The 22730-nt window shown below is 38.1% G+C and overlaps 2 protein-coding genes and 1 long non-coding RNA gene across 3 annotated transcripts in view; 1 reads left to right on the top strand and 2 right to left on the bottom strand.

Annotated features, from left to right (window-relative positions):
* Window positions 1–22730, bottom strand: part of LOC147020671 (uncharacterized) — a 105328-nt gene that overhangs the window by 56204 nt on the left and 26394 nt on the right. The window lies entirely within an intron of this gene.
* Window positions 2352–3670, top strand: LOC147020673 (uncharacterized). Its single transcript, XM_085896641.1, has 3 exons — window positions 2352–2870; window positions 2968–3162; window positions 3260–3670. The coding sequence occupies exons 1-3, from the start codon at window positions 2778–2780 to the stop codon at window positions 3668–3670; spliced, it is 699 nt and encodes a 232-aa protein (XP_085752767.1). The 5' UTR covers window positions 2352–2777.
* LOC147020672 (uncharacterized) lies at window positions 14624–16113 on the bottom strand. Its single transcript, XM_085896723.1, has 3 exons — window positions 15609–16113; window positions 15317–15511; window positions 14624–15219 (listed from the first exon to the last, which is right to left on the bottom strand). The coding sequence occupies exons 1-3, from the start codon at window positions 15699–15701 to the stop codon at window positions 15037–15039; spliced, it is 471 nt and encodes a 156-aa protein (XP_085752849.1). The 5' UTR covers window positions 15702–16113; the 3' UTR covers window positions 14624–15036.

Genomic DNA, 22730 nt, shown 5'->3' with positions numbered 1-22730 from the left:
ATTTTTTTAACATACAATGTCAAGGCTTGTATAAGAAGTAACACACAAAACGTATAACGTGGGGAGCAGGAGACAAGAGGGATAGGAGAGGTAAGCAGAAAACAGTGGGGAACAGAGACATGAGGAGATCTGTGGAATGGAGCTGGATGGGGTGGGGGTACACGGAGTAAACAAGATGGACACTACATGGACTTTCAGGTCATTACACGACAGGGACTTTCAGGTCCTTACACAACAGGGACTTTCAGGTCCTTACACGACAGGGACTGTCAGGTCCTTACACGACAGGGACTGTCAGGTCCTTACACGACAGAGACTTTCAGGAAGGAAAGGAGGGAATTTGAAGGAGGTGGGTTTGGGGTAGACTCGCGGGGGTAGAAAAGAACATGGTTTTGGATGGATGAAGATAAGAGATGGTGGTGAACAGCTGATTTGAAGACTTGGAGGGAAGAGTGGGATTGAAGAGTGTGTGGTAGTTTGTTCCAAAGGTGGGGAAAAAGAGGAATGAAAGAGAGAAGGTGAGCAGTGATTCTTCATTTTGGACGTTTCAACAGAAGAGGGATTTTGGTGGACCTTGAGTGCCCTGATGAAATGTAGGGGGGAAAGATCACAGACAGAGCAACGGGGGGGGGGGGGTGGGGCAAGGCTGGAGAGGAGACGGTAGAAGACAAAGACCACCGACCTGCCTCCGGTGAGAGAGTGAGAGACCCAAAGACTCAGCCTCATCGCGGAAGATACCAATGATCCTAAAAGCCTTGGTTTCCACAGCGTGAAGTCCAGTGAGGTGTAAGGCAGGAGCACCTCCCCAGAGGGGAGAGCAGTACTCCATCAGGCTGTGGACAAAAGCTTTGTATGTGGTCAGGCGCTCAGGTGTGCCAAGGAAGGACTTTACACGACGGAGGATGCCCAGTCGGCGACTGGTTTTGGAGGCCAGAACACTGCCTTATGGCACTCCAGTCTGGATGGGCAGAGGAGATGAGAGAATTCCATTAAGAGCCCAGCATTGACTGCGACAGGAGAGGAAGCCATGAGTGGAGATTGCCTTGGACACCGTAAGAAGAGAGTTTGGTGAAAACGGAAACAGCAAACTGCGTACGTCATTACCGAAAAAAAGGACCCCATGTGGACTGTGCCGTCATGGATTGCAAAAGCAAGAACCATTGAGAGATTGGGCCAAAAACGATATATATAGCACGACATCTCAAAAAAGTTGTTGATGGATTTGGACGAAAATTGGTGGACACGTTTGGTGTGTGACAAGGAAGAATTGAATCGGTTTTGGTGAACATCTGATTCTGAATTCGGATCTGATAACTTTTTAAGTGATTCTTCACCATTGAGAGATATTGCCAGGTCAGGCCAGATCAGATGTGTGACTTGCTACAGGTACAATATAAACATGCACTAACCTTTTTCATGGTCGAGTTGTCGGCGAATAAACCGTCTCCCCCAACCAGTTTCTTTGTGAGAAGGGTGTATGATATGGACACCCAGCAGGATTAAAAACAAAACCCGTCAAAGGGCGGAGGAGCTCCTTGTGAGCCAACTACCATCAATATCTAGTGCCTAACTGTGTCGGCGGACGTCCTCCTGCAGTTGGGTTACTTTTTTAGGAGGTTGGTGGCAGGACTTGCACTCCAGCCACTGCATCACCCTTCATTCCACAAACATTTTAAAAGCAAAAATATATCTGAAAACCCACTCCGTGGGAATGCCTCCTGTGCAGCTTCCCTTCACAGGGCAGCTCACCGGATAACAGGATTTGGGCAAAGCTTTCGGGGCCTCCCATCTTTGATGAAAGGAGGAAAACCACGGGAGTAGGGTAAGAATACTGATTCTGGCTCACTTTTCCCCATGTAAATGAATGGGGGATTTTCAGCGATTTATATTTTTTTTCCCTAAAAATAAATCCCCTTTTTATCCCAAGGTATATTTATTTGTCTCCCCTTTTAACTTGGAGGTTGAACCTCATTGAATTGAACACCTGGGGGTTGAACAGCTCACTCATTGAACCTATAAAGATTTGTTCATTCTCAAATTCCTTCAATAGTTTAATTTTCTTTGCACAATAATCCCCATCTAAAATATTGACAAACAAAACATTTGAATCTTTATATTTTTTAAGATACCCCATTTGTGCCATTACGAAATGATAAACTTCTCTTAATGCTCTTGTTTGACCACCTCCTGAGCCACAGGTTATTTTTTGTTAAGCCCCGCCCATTTTTCTTTAAGCCCCGCCGACTTTTGTTAAGCCCCGCCCACTTTCCACAAGGTATTCAATAAGCCCCGCCCACTTTTCTTTAAGCCCCGCCCACTTTTGCTAAGCCCCGCCCACTTTTGCTAAGCTTCGCCCACTTTTCATGAGGTATTTTTTCTAAGCCACGCCCACTTTTCCTAAGCCCCGCCCACTTTTGTTAAGCTCCGCCCACTTTTCATGAGGTATTTTTTCTAAGCCACGCCCACTTTTCCTAAGCCCCGCCCACTTTTGCTAAGCTCCGCCCACTTTTCATAAGGTTTTTTCTAAGCCACGCCCACTTTTCCTAAGCTCCGCCTACTTTTACTAAGCCCCGCCCACTCTTACATCATTTCCAGTTCATCTCTGACTCACAAAGAAATCACTAGAAAATTACAGGATGTTATGGTTTTGAAAAATTTCCCAATGAAGGCTTGCCTAGGCTTGCCCAGGGAATTTCCAAAGGAAACCACACCCACCAGTCTTTCTCTATAAAAGCTTCAAACCCAGGCTCCATTTTAAACATTTGTTCTTGCTGGCAATGGTGTTCTGTGTGCTTGTCTCGAACTGTCTGTCTTCTATGGAACTAAACCTTCAAGTTGATGAACTGGATTCAAACCTCTTATCTATTGAGGTAAGATTTTTTATTTTCCTATTTTCAAACTTTGATTGAAGCATACTCATTTAATAATTAAATAACTTAATTAATACATTATTATTTTCTCTCACAGGAAATTGTGTCTGAAATACGAAATGAAAATACTGCTTTTGCTACAACTTTGGGGGAAATTGTTGGCTTGGTTGAAGACCTTATGAGCGACCAAGACCTTGAGTGGGATGACTTTGGTGTTCCTTGGAACTCTCTGTCTTGTATGGAACTAAACCTTCAAGTTGATGAACTGGATTCAAACCTCTTATCTATTGAGGTAAGATTTTTTATTTTCCTATTTTCAAACTTTGATTGAAGCATACTCATTTAATAATTAAATAACTTAATTAATACATTATTATTTTCTCTCACAGGAAATTGTGTCTGAAATACGAAATGAAAATACTGCTTTTGCTACAACTTGGGGCGAAATTGTTGGCTTGGTTGAAGACCTTATGAGCGACCAAGACCCACAGAACGAGTTCGTCCTTGATGACCCAACCAAAGAGTTATACCTTGGAGACCAGCAAAATCCTGAAAAAGAGTTTTACAGCAATAGTACTCATTGTGAGTTATCAAGACAATACCCACTGAACAAGTTATACCTTGATGAGCCAGAATACAAGTTTTACCTTGGAGACTCACAAATTTTGAAAAAATCAGTAAATGAGTTCTGCCTTGATGGTTTAAATAACTACCTTGGAGACTCAGGAAAAGGGTTCTGCCAAGATGGTTCTAAATATGGGGCCTACCTTGGAGACTCACAAATTTTAAAAAATCAGTAAATGAGTTCTGCCTTGATGGTTTAAATAACTACCTTGGAGACTCAGGAAAAGGGTTCTGCCAAGATGGTTCTAAATATGGGGCCTACCTTGGAGACTCACAAATTTTGAAAAAATCAGTAAATGAGTTCTGCCTTGATGGTTTAAATAACTACCTTGGAGACTCAGGAAAAGGGTTCTGCCAAGATGGTTCTAAATATGGGGCCTACCTTGGAGACTCACAAATTTGAAAAAATCAGTAAATGAGTTCTGCCTTGATGGTTTAAATAACTACCTTGGAGACTCAGGAAAAGGGTTCTGCCAAGATGGTTCTAAATATGGGGCCTACCTTGGAGACTCACAAATTTTGAAAAAATCAGTAAATGAGTTCTGCCTTGATGGTTTAAATAACTACCTTGGAGACTCAGGAAAAGGGTTCTGCCAAGATGGTTCTAAATATGGGGCCTACCTTGGAGACTCACAAATTTTGAAAAAGTCAGTAAATGAGTTCTGCCTTGATGGTTTAAATAACTACCTTGGAGACTCAGGAAAAGGGTTCTGCCAAGATGGTTCTAAATATGGGGCCTACCTTGGAGACTCACAAATTTTGAAAAATCAGTAAATGAGTTCTGCCTTGATGGTTTAAATAACTACCTTGGAGACTCAGGAAAAGGGTTCTGCCAAGATGGTTCTAAATATGGGGCCTACCTTGGAGACTCACAAATTTTGAAAAAATCAGTAAATGAGTTCTGCCTTGATGGTTTAAATAACTACCTTGGAGACTCAGGAAAAGGGTTCTGTCAAGATGGTTCTAAATATGGGGCCTACCTTGGAGACTCACAAATTTTGAAAAAATCAGTAAATGAGTTATCCTTAAGAGACTTTGTAAGTTGGTTTTACTTTGAATACTTGAAATGTCGGTTCTGGATTGATAACTCACAATGTGATACATATCTTGGAAACTCAACGGGAATGTGGTTATACCTTGAAGACTTGGAAAGTTGGGTTTATGTTGGACACTTGAAACTTTTTTGGGGGCTTTTATTTATTTATTTATTTATTTATTTATTATTATTATTTTATTTATTTATATTTTGGAGACTTTTGGAGTTGCTATCACTCTTTGGGATCTAAACCTATCGATGTAGTTCTTTGTCGGATGGTGCTTGATGGGAGCAAGATCAAGAAAGTTCTGGGAAGAAAGTGCAGGCTTACTCCCCCTTTTTACGTCATCAAACCTGAAAGCCTTAAAAGACAGAATTGGAAGAAGAGAAAAAAAACAAAAAATATACATTGTTCGTTCTGGGAAGAAAGTGCAGGCTTACTCCCCCTTTCTACGTCATCAAACCTGAAAGCCTTAAAAGACAGAATTGGAAGAAGAAAAAAAAACGTAAAAAAAAATATATATATAGGTGGAAATCTCATTTTGAAAAAGACATTGTGTTGGGCGAGGATTGAGTTGGGGTTGAGATTTTGAATGTGAGGGTTGGTGTTGAGATTTTGAATGTGAGGGTTGGGACACACACACATACACATCAACAAACAAAAGTTAAGCCTTGACTATTCAGTTGAGGATTCTGTGTTTGGGGTTCACAGATCTAAGAACGTCCCCCTTGACACACATTATATACTGTTATACACCTCGGACTTGGCCCTCGAGTGTCCACAACGGTGTATAGTAGGAGGGAGTGAAGCACCAACCTATTGCTCCCATTGCACACACACACACACACACACACAAACAAAAGTTAAGCCTTGACTATTCAGTTGAGGATTCTGTGTTTGGGGTTCACAGATGTAAGAACGTCCACCCCTTGACACACATTATATACTGTTATACACCTCGGACTTGACCCTCGAGTGTCCACAAAGGTGTATTATCTGCTTAGTTTTGTCTTTTGTAATTCCTGTGAATAAAATGAACCTAAAATCTCTTCCCTTCCAAATCATATATTTTATAAGTCCAAGGAACTGTATCTATTACATCAACAATTTTAAAAGTTCTTTCGTCCATCGTTCAGTAAAACCCTTTTCAAAAAGAAATATTCTAATTGAACACCTAGTCAATGAACAGCTAAAAATCAAGTCAATGAAAAGAAAGAAAGAATCACAATTGAACATCCACTCAATGAACTGTTAATATTCTAATTGAACACCTACTCAATGAACTGTTAATATTCTAATTGAACACCTACTCAATGAACTGTTAATATTCTAATTGAACACCTACTCAATGAACTGTTAATATTCTAATCAATGAAAAGAAAGAAAGAATCCTAATTGAACACCTACTCAATGAACTGTTAATATTCTAATTGAACACCTACCCATCAAGTCAATGAAAAAGAAAGAAAAGAATCAAGATGAACACCTAGTTAATGAACAGAAAGAAAGAATCCATATGAACACCTACCCAATGAAAAAGAAATAATCTAATCAATAAACTGTTAATATTCCAATTGAACACCTAGTTAATGAACTGTTAATATATTCTAATTAAACACCTAGTTAATGTACAGAAAGAATCCATATGAACACCTACTCAATGAAAAAGAAATATTCTAATCAATGTACAGAAAGAAAGAATCCTAATTGAACATCTACTCATCTAATCAATGAAAAGAAAGAAAGAATCACAATTGAACATCTACTCAATAAACTGTTAATATATTCTAATTGAACACCTAATCAATAAACTGTTAATATATTCCAATTGAACACCTAGTTAATGTACAGAAAGAAAGAATCCATATGAACACCTACTCAATGAACAGCTAAAAATCAAGTCAATGAAAAAGAAAGAAAAGAATCAAGATGAACACCTAGTTAATGAACAGAAAGAAAGAATCCATATGAACACCTAGTTAATGTACAGAAAGAAAGAATCCATATGAACACCAAGTCAATGAAAAGAAAGAAAGAATCCTAATTGAACACCTAATCAATAAACTGTTAATATATTCCAATTGAACACCTACTCAATGAACAGAAAGAAAAGAATCAAGATGAACACCTACTAATCAAGTCAATGAAAAGGAAAAAGAATCAAGATGAACACCTACTAATCAAGTCAATGAAAAGAAAAAAGAATCAAGATGAACACCTACTAATCAAGTCAATGAAAAGAAAAAAAAGAATCAAGATGAACACCTACTAATCAAGTCAATGAAAAAGAAAGAAAAGAATCAAGATGAACACCTAGTTAATGAACAGCTAAAAATCAAGATGAACACCTAGTTAATGAACAGAAAGAAAGAATCCATATGAACACCTAGTTAATGTACAGAAAGAAAAGAATCAAGATGAACACCTAGTTAATGTACAGAAAGAAAGAATCAAGATGAACACCTAGTTAATGAACAGCTAAAAATCAAGTCAATGAAAAAAGAAAGAAAAGAATCAAGATGAACACCTACTAATCAAGTCAATGAAAAGAAAGAAAGAATCCATATGAACACCTACTCAATGAAAAAGAAAGAAAGAATCAAGATGAACACCTAGTTAATGAACAGCTAAAAATCAAGTCAATGAAAAAAGAAAGAAAAGAATCAAGATGAACACCTACTAATCAAGTCAATGAAAAAGAAAGAAAAGAATCAAGATGAACACCTAGTTAATGAACAGAAAGAAAGAATCCATATGAACACCTACTCAATGAAAAAGAAAGAAAGAATCCATATGAACACCTAGTTAATGAACTGTTAATATTCTAATTGAACACCTACTCAATGAAAAGAAAGAAAGAATCCTAATTGAACATCTACTCATCTAATCAATGAAAAGAAAGAAAGAATCCTAATTGAACACCAAGTCAATGAAAAAGAAAGAAAGAATCCTAATTGAACACCTACTCAATAAACTGTTAATATATTCTAATTGAACACCTAATCAATGAACTGTTAATATATTCTAATTGAACACCTACTCAATGAACTGTTAATATATTCTAATTGAACACCTACTCAATGAACAGAAAGAAAAGAATCAAGATGAACACCTAGTTAATGTACAGAAAGAAATATTCTAATCAATGAACTGTTAATATATTCTAATTGAACACCTACTCATCTAATCAATGAACTGTTAATATATTCTAATTGAACACCTACTCAATGAACTGTTAATATATTCTAATTGAACACCTACTCATCTAATCAATGAACTGTTAATATATTCTAATTGAACACCTACTCATCTACTCGATGAAAAAAAGAAATAATCTAATCAATGAACTGTTAATATATTCTAATTGAACACCTAGTTAATGAACAGAAAGAAAAGAATCAAGATGAACACCTAGTTAATGAACAGCTAAAAATCTAGATGAACACCTACTCAATGAACTGATAATATTCTAATTGAACACCTACTTATCTACTCAATGAAAAAGATATATTCTAATCAATGAACTGTTAATATATTCTAATTGAACACCTACTCAATGAACAGAAAGAAAGAATCACAATTGAACATCTACTCATCTACTCAATGAACTGTTAATATTCTAATTGAACACCTACTCAATGAACTGTTAATATATTCTAATTGAACACCTACCCATCAAGTCAATGAAAAAGAAAGAAAAGAATCAAGATGAACACCAAGTTAATGTACAGAAAGAAAGAATCCATATGAACACCTAATCAATAAACTGTTAATATATTCTAATTGAACACCTACTCATCTAATCAATGAAAAGAAAGAAAGAATCCTAATTGAACACCTACTTATCTAATCAATGAACTGTTAATATTCTAATTGAACACCTACTCATCAAGTCAATGAAAAAGAAAGAAAAGAATCAAGATGAACACCAAGTTAATGTACAGAAAGAAAAGAATCAAGATGAACACCTACTCAATGAACAGCTAAAAATCAAGATGAACACCTAGTTAATGAACAGCTAAAATCAAGATGAACACCTAGTTAATGTACAGAAAGAAATATTCTAATCAATGAACTGTTAATATATTCTAATTGAACACCTAGTTAATGAACAGAAAGAAAAGAATCAAGATGAACACCTAGTTAATGTACAGAAAGAAATATTCTAATCAATGAACTGTTAATATATTCTAATTGAACACCTACTCATTTAATCAATGAACTGTTAATATATTCTAATTGAACACCTACTCAATGAAAAAGAAAGAAAAGAATCAAGATGAACACCAAGTCAATGAAAAAGAAAGAAAAGAATCAAGATGAACACCTACTTATCTAATCAATGAAAAGAAAGAAAGAATCCTAATTGAACACCTAATCAATGAACTGTTAATATATTCCAATTGAACACCCACTCAATGAACAGAAAGAAAAGAATCAAGATGAACACCTACTAATCAAGTCAATGAAAAAGAAAGAAAAGAATCAAGATGAACACCTACTCAATGAACAGTTAATATATTCTAATTGAACACCTACTCAATGAACTGTTAATATTCTAATTGAACACCTACTCAATGAACTGTTAATATTCTAATTGAACACCTACTCAATGAAAAGAAAGAAAGAATCCCAATTGAACACCTAGTTAATGAACTGTTAATATATTCTAATTGAACACCTACTCATCTAATCAATGAAAAGAAAGAAAGAATCCTAATTGAACATCTACTCATCTAATCAATAAAAAAGAAAGAAAAGAATCAAGATGAACACCTAGTTAATGAACAGCTAAAAATCAAGATGAACACCTACTCAATGAACAGTTAAAAATCAAGTCAATGAAAAAGAAAGAAAAGAATCAAGATGAACACCTACTCAATAAACAGAAAGAAAGAATCCTAATTGAACACCTAGTTAATGAACAGCTAAAAATCAAGATGAACACCCAATCAATGAACTGTTAATATATTCCAATTGAACACCTACTCAATGAACAGCTAAAAATCTAGATGAACACCTACTCAATGAACAGCTAAAAATCAAGTCAATGAAAAAGAAAGAAAAGAATCAAGATGAACACCTAGTTAATGAACAGCTAAAAATCAAGTCAATGAAAAAGAAAGAAAAGAATCAAGATGAACACCTACTCAATGAAAAAGAAAGAAAGAATCCTAATTGAACACCTAGTTAATGAACAGCTAAAAATCAAGATGAACACCTACTCAATGAACAGCTAAAAATCAAGTCAATGAAAAAGAAAGAAAAGAATCAAGATGAACACCTAGTTAATGAACAGCTAAAAATCAAGATGAACACCTACTCAATGAAAAGAAAGAACCCAATGAATACCTTTCTTTTCCTTCATATCTATTTACTTTTTCTTGTTAAAAAAGCTTTTTTTCCTAAATAATTCACGTTTTTATCAAGAAAATATAAGCTAAAAATAAAAAGTGAATTCACCAATTTTTTGGTCTTTTCATTGAGTAGGTGTTCATCTTGATTTTTAGCTGTTCATTAACTAGGTGTTCATCTTGATTCTTTTCTTTCTTTTTCATTGACTTGATTTTTAGCTGTTCATTGAGTAGGTGTTCATCTTGATTTTTAGCTGTTCATTAACTAGGTGTTCAATTAGGATTCTTTCTTTCTTTTTCATTGAGTAGGTGTTCATCTTGATTCTTTTCTTTCTTTTTCATTGACTTGATTTTTAGCTGTTCATTAACTAGGTGTTCATCTTGATTCTTTTCTTTCTTTTTCATTGACTTGATTTTTAGCCGTTCATTGAGTAGGTGTTCATCTAGATTTTTAGCTGTTCATTGAGTAGGTGTTCAATTGGAATATATTAACAGTTCATTGATTAGGTGTTCATCTTGATTTTTAGCTGTTCATTAACTAGGTGTTCAATTAGGATTCTTTCTTTCTGTTTATTGAGTAGGTGTTCATCTTGATTCTTTTCTTTCTTTTTCATTGACTTGATTTTTAACTGTTCATTGAGTAGGTGTTCATCTTGATTTTTAGCTGTTCATTAACTAGGTGTTCATCTTGATTCTTTTCTTTCTTTTTTATTGATTAGATGAGTAGATGTTCAATTAGGATTCTTTCTTTCTTTTCATTGATTAGATGAGTAGGTGTTCAATTAGAATATATTAACAGTTCATTAACTAGGTGTTCAATTGGGATTCTTTCTTTCTTTTCATTGAGTAGGTGTTCAATTAGAATATTAACAGTTCATTGAGTAGGTGTTCAATTAGAATATTAACAGTTCATTGAGTAGGTGTTCAATTAGAATATATTAACTGTTCATTGAGTAGGTGTTCATCTTGATTCTTTTCTTTCTTTTTCATTGACTTGATTAGTAGGTGTTCATCTTGATTCTTTTCTTTCTGTTCATTGAGTGGGTGTTCAATTGGAATATATTAACAGTTCATTGATTAGGTGTTCAATTAGGATTCTTTCTTTCTTTTCATTGATTAGATAAGTAGGTGTTCATCTTGATTCTTTTCTTTCTTTTTCATTGACTTGGTGTTCATCTTGATTCTTTTCTTTCTTTTTCATTGAGTAGGTGTTCAATTAGAATATATTAACAGTTCATTGATTAAATGAGTAGGTGTTCAATTAGAATATATTAACAGTTCATTGATTAGAATATTTCTTTCTGTACATTAACTAGGTGTTCATCTTGATTCTTTTCTTTCTGTTCATTAACTAGGTGTTCAATTAGAATATATTAACAGTTCATTGATTAGAATATTTCTTTCTGTACATTAACTAGGTGTTCATCTTGATTTTTAGCTGTTCATTAACTAGGTGTTCATCTTGATTTTTAGCTGTTCATTGAGTAGGTGTTCATCTTGATTCTTTTCTTTCTGTACATTAACTTGGTGTTCATCTTGATTCTTTTCTTTCTTTTTCATTGACTTGATGAGTAGGTGTTCAATTAGAATATTAACAGTTCATTGATTAGATAAGTAGGTGTTCAATTAGGATTCTTTCTTTCTTTTCATTGATTAGATGAGTAGGTGTTCAATTAGAATATATTAACAGTTCATTGAGTAGGTGTTCAATTAGGATTCTTTCTTTCTTTTCATTGATTAGAATATTAACAGTTCATTGAGTAGGTGTTCAATTAGAATATTAACAGTTCATTGAGTAGATGAGTAGATGTTCATCTTGATTCTTTTCTTTCTTTTTCATTGACTTGATTAGTAGGTGTTCATCTTGATTCTTTTCTTTCTTTTTTCATTGACTTGATTTTTAGCTGTTCATTAACTAGGTGTTCATCTTGATTCTTTCTTTCTGTACATTAACTAGGTGTTCATCTTGATTCTTTTCTTTCTGTACATTAACTAGGTGTTCATATGGATTCTTTCTTTCTGTTCATTAACTAGGTGTTCATCTTGATTTTTAGCTGTTCATTAACTAGGTGTTCATCTTGATTCTTTTCTTTCTTTTTCATTGACTTGATTAGTAGGTGTTCATCTTGATTCTTTTTTTTCTTTTCATTGACTTGATTAGTAGGTGTTCATCTTGATTCTTTTTTTCTTTTCATTGACTTGATTAGTAGGTGTTCATCTTGATTCTTTTCTTTCTGTTCATTGAGTAGGTGTTCAATTGGAATATATTAACAGTTTATTGATTAGGTGTTCAATTAGGATTCTTTCTTTCTTTTCATTGACTTGGTGTTCATATGGATTCTTTCTTTCTGTACATTAACTAGGTGTTCATATGGATTCTTTCTTTCTGTTCATTAACTAGGTGTTCATCTTGATTCTTTTCTTTCTTTTTCATTGACTTGATTTTTAGCTGTTCATTGAGTAGGTGTTCATATGGATTCTTTCTTTCTGTACATTAACTAGGTGTTCAATTGGAATATATTAACAGTTTATTGATTAGGTGTTCAATTAGAATATATTAAGTTTATTGAGTAGATGTTCAATTGTGATTCTTTCTTTCTTTTCATTGATTAGATGAGTAGATGTTCAATTAGGATTCTTTCTTTCTGTACATTGATTAGAATATTTCTTTTTCATTGAGTAGGTGTTCATATGGATTCTTTCTGTACATTAACTAGGTGTTTAATTAGAATATATTAACAGTTCATTAACTAGGTGTTCAATTGGAATATTAACAGTTTATTGATTAGATTATTTCTTTTTCATTGGGTAGGTGTTCATATGGATTCTTTCTTTCTGTTCATTAACTAGGTGTTCATCTTGATTCTTTTCTTTCTTTTTCATTGACTTGATGGGTAGGTGTTCAATTAGAATATTAACAGTTCATTGAGTAGGTGTTCAATTAGGATTCTTTCTTTCTTTTCATTGATTAGAATATTAACAGTTCATTGAGTAGGTGTTCAATTAGAATATTAACAGTTCATTGAGTAGGTGTTCAATTAGAATATTAACAGTTCATTGAGTGGATGTTCAATTGTGATTCTTTCTTTCTTTTCATTGACTTGATTTTTAGCTGTTCATTGACTAGGTGTTCAATTAGAATATTTCTTTTTGAAAAGGGTTTTACTGAACGATGGACGAAAGAACTTTTTTAAATTGTTGATGTAATAGATACAGTTCCTTGGACTTATAAAATATATGATTTGGAAGGGGAAGAGATTTTAGGTTCATTTTATTCACAGGAATTACAAAAGACAAAACTAAGCAGATAATACACCTTTGTGGACACTCGAGGGTCAAGTCCGAGGTGTATAACAGTATATAATGTGTGTCAAGGGGTGGACGTTCTTACATCTGTGAACCCCAAACACAGAATCCTCAACTGAATAGTCAAGGCTTAACTTTTGTTTGTGTGTGTGTGTGTGTGTGCAATGGGAGCAATAGGTTGGCGCTTCACTCCCTCCTACTATACACCGTTGTGGACACTCGAGGGCCAAGTCCGAGGTGTATAACAGTATATAATGTGTGTCAAGGGGGACGTTCTTAGATCTGTGAACCCCAAACACAGAATCCTCAACTGAATAGTCAAGGCTTAACTTTTGTTTGTTGATGTGTATGTGTGTGTGTCCCAACCCTCACATTCAAAATCTCAACACCAACCCTCACATTCAAAATCTCAACCCCAACTCAATCCTCGCCCAACACAATGTCTTTTTCAAAATGAGATTTCCACCTATATATATATATATTTTTACGCTTTTTTTTCTTCTTCCAATTCTGTCTTTTAAGGCTTTCAGGTTTGATGACGTAGAAAGGGGGAGTAAGCCTGCACTTTCTTCCCAGAACGAACAATGTATATTTTTTGTTTTTTTCTCTTCTTCCAATTCTGTCTTTTAAGGCTTTCAGGTTTGATGACGTAAAAAGGGGGAGTAAGCCTGCACTTTCTTCCCAGAACTTTCTTGATCTTGCTCCCATCAAGCACCATCCGACAAAGAACTACATCGATAGGTTTAGATCCCAAAGAGTGATAGCAACTCCAAAAGTCTCCAAAATATAAATAAATAAAATAATAATAATAAATAAATAAATAAATAAATAAATAAATAAAAGCCCCCAAAAAAGTTTCAAGTGTCCAACATAAACCCAACTTTCCAAGTCTTCAAGGTATAACCACATTCCCGTTGAGTTTCCAAGATATGTATCACATTGTGAGTTATCAATCCAGAACCGACATTTCAAGTATTCAAAGTAAAACCAACTTACAAAGTCTCTTAAGGATAACTCATTTACTGATTTTTTCAAAATTTGTGAGTCTCCAAGGTAGGCCCCATATTTAGAACCATCTTGACAGAACCCTTTTCCTGAGTCTCCAAGGTAGTTATTTAAACCATCAAGGCAGAACTCATTTACTGATTTTTCAAAATTTGTGAGTCTCCAAGGTAGGCCCCATATTTAGAACCATCTTGGCAGAACCCTTTTCCTGAGTCTCCAAGGTAGTTATTTAAACCATCAAGGCAGAACTCATTTACTGATTTTTTCAAAATTTGTGAGTCTCCAAGGTAGGCCCCATATTTAGAACCATCTTGGCAGAACCCTTTTCCTGAGTCTCCAAGGTAGTTATTTAAACCATCAAGGCAGAACTCATTTACTGACTTTTTCAAAATTTGTGAGTCTCCAAGGTAGGCCCCATATTTAGAACCATCTTGGCAGAACCCTTTTCCTGAGTCTCCAAGGTAGTTATTTAAACCATCAAGGCAGAACTCATTTACTGATTTTTTCAAAATTTGTGAGTCTCCAAGGTAGGCCCCATATTTAGAACCATCTTGGCAGAACCCTTTTCCTGAGTCTCCAAGGTAGTTATTTAAACCATCAAGGCAGAACTCATTTACTGATTTTTTTAAAATTTGTGAGTCTCCAAGGTAGGCCCCATATTTAGAACCATCTTGGCAGAACCCTTTTCCTGAGTCTCCAAGGTAGTTATTTAAACCATCAAGGCAGAACTCATTTACTGATTTTTTCAAAATTTGTGAGTCTCCAAGGTAAAACTTGTATTCTGGCTCATCAAGGTATAACTTGTTCAGTGGGTATTGTCTTGATAACTCACAATGAGTACTATTGCTGTAAAACTCTTTCAGGATTTTGCTGGTCTCCAAGGTATAACTCTTTGGTTGGGTCATCAAGGACGAACTCGTTCTGTGGGTCTTGGTCGCTCATAAGGTCTTCAACCAAGCCAACAATTTCGCCCCAAGTTGTAGCAAAAGCAGTATTTTCATTTCGTATTTCAGACACAATTTCCTGTGAGAGAAAATAATAATGTATTAATTAAGTTATTTAATTATTAAATGAGTATGCTTCAATCAAAGTTTGAAAATAGGAAAATAAAAAATCTTACCTCAATAGATAAGAGGTTTGAATCCAGTTCATCAACTTGAAGGTTTAGTTCCATACAAGACAGAGAGTTCCAAGGAACACCAAAGTCATCCCACTCAAGGTCTTGGTCGCTCATAAGGTCTTCAACCAAGCCAACAATTTCCCCCAAAGTTGTAGCAAAAGCAGTATTTTCATTTCGTATTTCAGACACAATTTCCTGTGAGAGAAAATAATAATGTATTAATTAAGTTATTTAATTATTAAATGAGTATGCTTCAATCAAAGTTTGAAAATAGGAAAATAAAAAATCTTACCTCAATAGATAAGAGGTTTGAATCCAGTTCATCAACTTGAAGGTTTAGTTCCATAGAAGACAGACAGTTCGAGACAAGCACACAGAACACCATTGCCAGCAAGAACAAATGTTTAAAATGGAGCCTGGGTTTGAAGCTTTTATAGAGAAAGACTGGTGGGTGTGGTTTCCTTTGGAAATTCCCTGGGCAAGCCTAGGCAAGCCTTCATTGGGAAATTTTTCAAAACCATAACATCCTGTAATTTTCTAGTGATTTCTTTGTGAGTCAGAGATGAACTGGAAATGATGTAAGAGTGGGCGGGGCTTAGCAAAAGTAGGCGGAGCTTAGGAAAAGTGGGCGTGGCTTAGAAAAAAACCTTATGAAAAGTGGGCGGAGCTTAGTAAAAGTGGGCGGGGCTTAGGAAAAGTGGGCGTGGCTTAGAAAAAATACCTCATGAAAAGTGGGCGGAGCTTAGCAAAAGTGGGCGGGGCTTAGGAAAAGTGGGCGTGGCTTAGAAAAAATACCTCATGAAAAGTGGGCGGAGCTTAACAAAAGTGGGCGGGGCCTAGGAAAAGTGGGCGTGGCTTAGAAAAAACACCTCATGAAAAGTGGGCGAAGCTTAGCAAAAGTGGGCGGGGCTTAGCAAAAGTGGGCGGGGCTTAAAGAAAAGTGGGCGGGGCTTATTGAATACCTTGTGGAAAGTGGGCGGGGCTTAACAAAAGTGGGCGGGGCTTAAAGAAAAATGGGCGGGGCTTAACAAAAAATAACCTGTGGCTCAGGAGGTGGTCAAACAAGAGCATTAAGAGAAGTTTATCATTTCGTAATGGCACAAATGGGGTATCTTAAAAAATATAAAGATTCAAATGTTTTGTTTGTCAATATTTTAGATGGGGATTATTGTGCAAAGAAAATTAAACTATTGAAGGAATTTGAGAATGAACAAATCTTTATAGGTTCAATGAGTGAGCTGTTCAACCCCCAGGTGTTCAATTCAATGAGGTTCAACCTCCAAGTTAAAAGGGGAGACAAATAAATATACCTTGGGATAAAAAGGGGATTTATTTTTAGGGAAAAAAAATATAAATCGCTGAAAATCCCCCATTCATTTACATGGGGAAAAGTGAGCCAGAATCAGTATTCTTACCCTACTCACGGGGTAACCTTCCCGGGTCAGATTGCGGTAGTGTGTCGGGGTGGTGCTGAGGTGTTGTCTTCCAGACGGCGGTCTCCTTGGGTTAACCTGAGGTGGTCCCTTCGGGTGGGTGCCTGGAATGTCCTATCCCTAAGAGAGGACGATCACCTGTCTCTGTTATCATTGGAGCTCAAGCGTTTGGACAACGGTATTGCAGCACTCTCTGAGGTTCGGAGACCGGATTGTGGTGAGATCATGGTGGGTGGTTACACCTATGATTGGTCTGGTCGCTCTGATGGTTACCATGCCCAAGGAGTTGCTGTAGCTGTGTAATTGAGGTAACATTGGTCAACGAGCGTATTATGAGACGAAGGATTTGTCTCTCCTTGGGTGTCATTTCCCTGGTCTTTGGATATGCTCCGACTGAGGCGAGTGATCTCACCAGGAAGGATGCATTCTATGCCACACTTGAGTCTGTGGTTGATCAGTGCCCCAGACGAGATGCACTTCTAGTCTTGGGGGATTTCAGTGCATCAACTGGAACTGATAATGATGGTTATGAGACATGTGTTGGTCCCCATGGGTCAGCAAGTGTGAACCAGAAGAACACTAAGTTCCTTGACTTTGCAAGAAGTCATGGACTTAGGGTGGCCGGTTCATGGTTTCAGCACCCACAAGCTCATTACTGGACTTGGTATTCCAACGCAGGTGGTGTGGCAAAGGAGATTGACCATATGCACGTTGATGGTTGCTGGAGGATGATCCAGAACTGCAGGGTCTACCGGAATGCTAAGTTCCTCAATACTGACCACAGGCTTGTTGCAGCAACTCTGAAGTTGTAGCTTAAATCCGGGAGAATGGCACCATCCCAGCTTAGGCTGGACGTTGGCAAGCTCATGGATAAGAGGAAAGCTGAGGAGTTTTCGAACAGGCTGCATGTGGATTTGGGGGGGGGGGCTGGGTGCTTTGGGGAATCCTGAAGAGTTGTGGAGTGCCTTCAAGACCACCATCCTCGATGTTGCCGGTGGATGTCTTGGAACTCCTCAGAGGGCGAAGAAGAATTTTGTCTCTCAAACGACACTGGATACCATTGACCAGAGTCGCAGGGCCAGGCTGAATGGCAGAGCTGAGCTGTTCAGGGAGCTGAGGCGTAAAACTGTACGTGCGCTTAGGGTGGACAAGGAGGCCTATGTGCGAGGAATCTGTGAGGGGGTTGAACATCACCTGTGGTCAGGTTATTCTCATCCTGCTTACATGGGAATTTGCACATTGCGTTCCTCCAAGCCAATCCCTCAGTGTGCTGCAGTTAGAGCAGAGGGTGGTGGGGTCTTGATAGAGGAATCCGAAGTGAAGGCTCGCTTGTTCTGTTACTTTGAGCGGCTGTGCCAGGCTGTTCCATCAGCTGTTGAATTGGATGTCAGGGGTGTTCCTATCCCTATTGCTGACCCTCCAATCAACTGTGATACACCTTCACTTGTGGAAGCAAACTGTGCAATGAACCAGTTGAAATGGGGTAAAGCTCCTGGGATATGTGGAATCCATGCTGAACTTCTCAAGGCTGATGTATATATTGTACTCGTGTCGTTGCAAGCAGTTCTGTGCTCTGCCTGGAACACAGGCATCATCCCAACTGACTGGAAGAGGGACATTGTTGTCTCTCTCTGGAAAGGGAAGGGTGGTCGCCAAGACTACAGCAATTACCGAGGGGTGACGCTGCTCTCAGTGCCGGGCAAGGTCTTTGCTCGGATAATTCTTGATAGGGTTCGCCACCATCTGCTTGAGCACCAGCGTCCAGAGCAATCAGGCTTTACACAAAAGAGGTCAACGATTGACCGATCCTTGCGCTTCGGGTCCTCGCCGAACGCAGGCGAGAGTTTTGGCAGGGGCTGCTTGCAACATATGTTGATCTCTTCAAAGCGTTTGATTCAGTGAATCTGGATGTCCTCTGGAGGATTCTTGGTCTTCATGGGATGCCACCAAAACTCATCAATCTGATGTCTGAACTCCACTCTGGCACTGAGAACGCTGTGAGATGTGGTGGTACCATCTCTGACCTGTTTTCAGTTGTTCCTGGAGTTCGTCAGGAGTGTGAACTGGCCCCCACACTTTTCAGCACTTGTATGGACTGGATTCTGGGGAGGATGTCAGAGAGATCAAGCTGCAGTGCTTCGTTTGGGAATGCCAATATCTCTGATCTTCATTTCGCAGATGATGCAGTCATCCTTTTGGGGGCCCTCGAGGTGCTGAATGAGTAGTTGGAGCAGCTGGGATTACGGGTTTCCTGGGTCAAAACTAAGATCCAGGCTTTCAATGACATCTTGGATGCTGCCATCTTGTTTGTATCTATTTGTTTCGAGGATGTTGAGGTCACAGAGAGATTCACTTACCTTGACAGTGATATTCGCGCCTCTACTGGCTGTGAGCCAGAGGTCAATAGACTTCTGGGTCAGACCTGGGGAGTCATGGATTCACTGGATCATGGAGTGTGGCACTGCCGGTACCTGTGCAGGAGGACAAAGGTCCAAGTCTTCAGTTCCTTGGTGCTTCCAGTCATGCTCAATTGATGTGAGACTTGGACTCTGACCAGGGATCTGAGATGGCGACTTAATTCCTTTGGTACCAGGTCTCTTTGGAGAATCCTTGGCTCTCGCTGGTCTGTCTGTGTGTCCAACGAGCGGTTGCTGAGATAGCCTCAAATGAGATTTGTTACCTGCATAGTCCATGAGCGTCAGCTGCGACTGTCTGGACGTGTGGCTCATTTTCATGATGCAGATCCTGCTCACCAGATTAAGCCTGGTGTTGGTGCAGTGGTTAGGGCAGCGGCTTGGGATCCAAAAGGTCCTGAGTTCAAGCCCCGTTGGGCCACTGAATTAATACACCAGGGGGTTGACACAGCCTGTCATCCTTCCGAGGTCGGTGAAATGAGTACCAGTATACTGGGCCGGTGTATACCCCGGTTAAAATAGGTGTACCATATCCCTGTGTCGTAAGAGGTGACCAGGGTTGCGTCAGGAAGGGCATCCGGCGTAAAACATGTGCCAAATCACTATGCGGATCATACAGATGATCCGCTGTGGTGACCCCTAACGGGAGCAGCTGAAAGAAGAAGAAGAAGAAGATCCTGCTCACCAGATTCTCTCAGTGAGGGAGCCTCGTGAGTGGAGAAGACCAATGGGCCGACCACGTGCCTCGTGGTTGCAGCAGGTTGATCAGCATCTCAAGGAGATGGGGATGGACCAGACATCTGCCTGGGGGATGGCCATATGGAGGCCCCTGGAGTTCCAGTGGAAAGTGGAAGCAGCGACACACTACTTCAGCACATGCTCCCATACCTGACCTTAAGATAAGAGATCGTGGTAAACAGCTGTTTTGAAGACCTGTAGGGATTTGAAGAGTGTGTGAGTTTGCTCCAAAGGCAGGAAAAAAAGAGGAATGAAAGAAACATTGAGAGATCGGGCCAAAAACGATATATAGCACGAGATCTCAAAAAAGTTTTGGACGGATTGGGACGAAACTTGGTGGACAGGTTGGGTGTGTGACAAGGAAGAATTCGTTCAATTTTGGATCTGCATACAGATCCGAATCCGGATCTGCATTCAAGAATTTTGGATCTGAATCTGGATCTGCATACAAGAATTATATAATTTCTTAAGTGTTTCTTCATTATTGAGGGATCGGGCCAAAAACGACAAAGTACTGTATAGCATGATATTTCAAAAATGTATTGGGCCCGATATGTTCTCGTGGATCAGGAATTATGTGGTGGGGGTATCCACTCTACCGAGTGCCCTTCTCGTTAAAGTTGTGATGAAATTAATGTTGATGTGGATGCAACCTTAAAGAAATTAAATTGTTGTCTGATTGATGTGTTGACTTTGAAGCTGAGATTGCTTAATTGTTGGCGTGCTCTGGGAGTGCTGCTGTGAGAATGATATTTTTGACAAATGTGTGATGATGTGGATTTCCATTGTAACTGGTGCAGTGAAATCCTGTTTCACCTGAGAAAGGGGTATGCAGTTGTCCATGGGAAAATACATGTTTTTTCCAGGTGAAGACCAACTCTTTTGGGAACTGGTGACAATGGAGATGACATGAAGTTGTAATTTTGTAGTTGAAGTTGTGAAGTTGTAATTTTTTTTCAAGGAGCTTGGAGATGATGTAACGACACAGCAAATGACTGTTCAAAATAAACTTCCCAAGAAAGCACTCGCCACATGAACTCACAGAGTACGGTTGAAAATGATGAGTTGTTTCGTTTTTCGGAATATTTGTCAAAGGTTAGCGCTCAGGTATTTGAAGTAAAGAATTTGTTAGCACACGTTAAACAAACATTGACACACCAAGATGGCTCGAAGCAGGATCACTCAATCTTTTTGAAAAAGAAAACATTAATTTCACAGTTATTCACATGGCAGCAACTTATCCATGACTGGCAGAAACTCATATATGATGTCACTTATGTTTGTACATGGCAGCCATAGATAAGAGCAACAATTATGTTGTGGGTCAACTGCATCGTTGGACTCTGTTTTTAAAAGCATTAAGGAATCTTCATGTTCTATCCAACATGGGGTGAGGGATGCGATATAAAAAAGTGATTAATTCCACTTTCCAAAGTTATCCGTTGCACAATGTTCAAGAGCAATTTGATGGTGAAAGCTGGTTTTCAACAAGCAAGAGCGGATTGTTAGTCATTCACAACAAAAGGCCTTGTTGGAGAATGCGATGCCATAAAATCAAGTGCAGTGCAATTCATGAAATCTAAAAGCCTGATCTAAGACCAGATCCTTATAGGGTCAGCATGAAACGAACCTCACAACCAGGCATTGTGCCAGTGGCATCGCTTACTCCTTTCAAGAAATATCACAAGATCTTTAACATTTGGCTTATTATAAAGACAGGACACTTTGCTTTATGCTACCCCTGATAGCACTATACCAGTTTCAATTGAATTTGACTGCACAGACAAACAAATGCATCATGAGCTAACTCAAAGTCAGGCATGTTACCAAACTATCCTGTCAGCAACGCTTGGTCTTCCAGTGAGATCTATAAAAGTACCAAATAGGCTCGACTCTCCTTAGATATCGATCATTATGACTGCATCAGGTGCATTCATAGAATGGAATGGCAGGTTCGTAGTGTGCTCGTCTTTGAGGTGTCTGGTCTTAAAATTATATCTTGGTTTTTCACAAATAAAAACGATGTACATACAAGCCAAATTCCTTTCATCATTAGATTATAATTAGTAGAATAGCTTGAGATGTGTTACCTGTTCACCTGTTAAGCAATGCAAGCCGTCCTGTCAAGCGGTCACTTGCAGCCTCTCCTTTCCCAGTTACACATAATCTGCATTGTCTGCCTACTTACTGCGAAAGTGAATTATGTCGATAATATTTTTGGAAAAAAAACCACAACCAATGTGACAAATTTGACGAGATAATCAAATCAATGCTGCACTACCTCTGAGAATCAACTGAGGATGCTGAACTCCAGTTTGCTTTACGTCTGCTTACATGCACAAAGAGTGATCAAAATATACATTGAAGATGGGATTTCAATGATGCATTCAGTCCAAAAGTACATATTTCTGAATTATTAGCCCCCGCTGGACTTGGTTCGAAACGGGGGCTTATCAATTTGGTCTTGATTTTCATGTCCGTGCATGCTAGTGCATCTCGGACATGTATAGACCTATTTTATTCATACTTGGCAAAAAGACAACACACGATAGTATACATAGGCACATCATTTGGTTTTGGGATGCTATCACATATGGCCGACTGGCGTACATTTTAGTTGTAAAAAAACCTGATGTTCAACACGTCCCCCAACCATTTCTCAGACATGCATGGTACGATTTTGTTCAAACTTGGCACAAGCACAGTCGATGATGGCATACACGTGCACCTCACTTTACTTTTCGATCTCATCAAAGATAGATGACTGGTAGACTGGCAGCCATTTTAGTTGTAAAAAAACACGGTATTGAACACGTCCTCAACAATTTT

This window comes from Eptatretus burgeri, chromosome 9 (assembly GCF_056783735.1).
Source record: "Eptatretus burgeri isolate ZD-2024b chromosome 9, Ebu_testis_v1, whole genome shotgun sequence".
Classification (NCBI taxonomy): Eukaryota; Metazoa; Chordata; class Myxini; order Myxiniformes; family Myxinidae; genus Eptatretus; species Eptatretus burgeri.
The sequence above is the reverse complement of the archived record's forward strand: the minus strand, read 5'-3'. Positions and strand labels throughout refer to the sequence as shown.

Coding starts and splice junctions, on each gene's coding strand:
- LOC147020673 (XM_085896641.1), top strand. CDS start 2,778: ATGGTGTTCTGTGTGCTTGTCTCGAACTGTCTGTCTTCTATGGAACTA. Junction 2,871..2,967: donor CAAACCTCTTATCTATTGAG/GTAAGATTTTTT, acceptor TTTCTCTCACAG/GAAATTGTGTCTGAAATACG. Junction 3,163..3,259: donor CAAACCTCTTATCTATTGAG/GTAAGATTTTTT, acceptor TTTCTCTCACAG/GAAATTGTGTCTGAAATACG.
- LOC147020672 (XM_085896723.1), bottom strand. CDS start 15,701: ATGGTGTTCTGTGTGCTTGTCTCGAACTGTCTGTCTTCTATGGAACTA. Junction 15,512..15,608: donor CAAACCTCTTATCTATTGAG/GTAAGATTTTTT, acceptor TTTCTCTCACAG/GAAATTGTGTCTGAAATACG. Junction 15,220..15,316: donor CAAACCTCTTATCTATTGAG/GTAAGATTTTTT, acceptor TTTCTCTCACAG/GAAATTGTGTCTGAAATACG.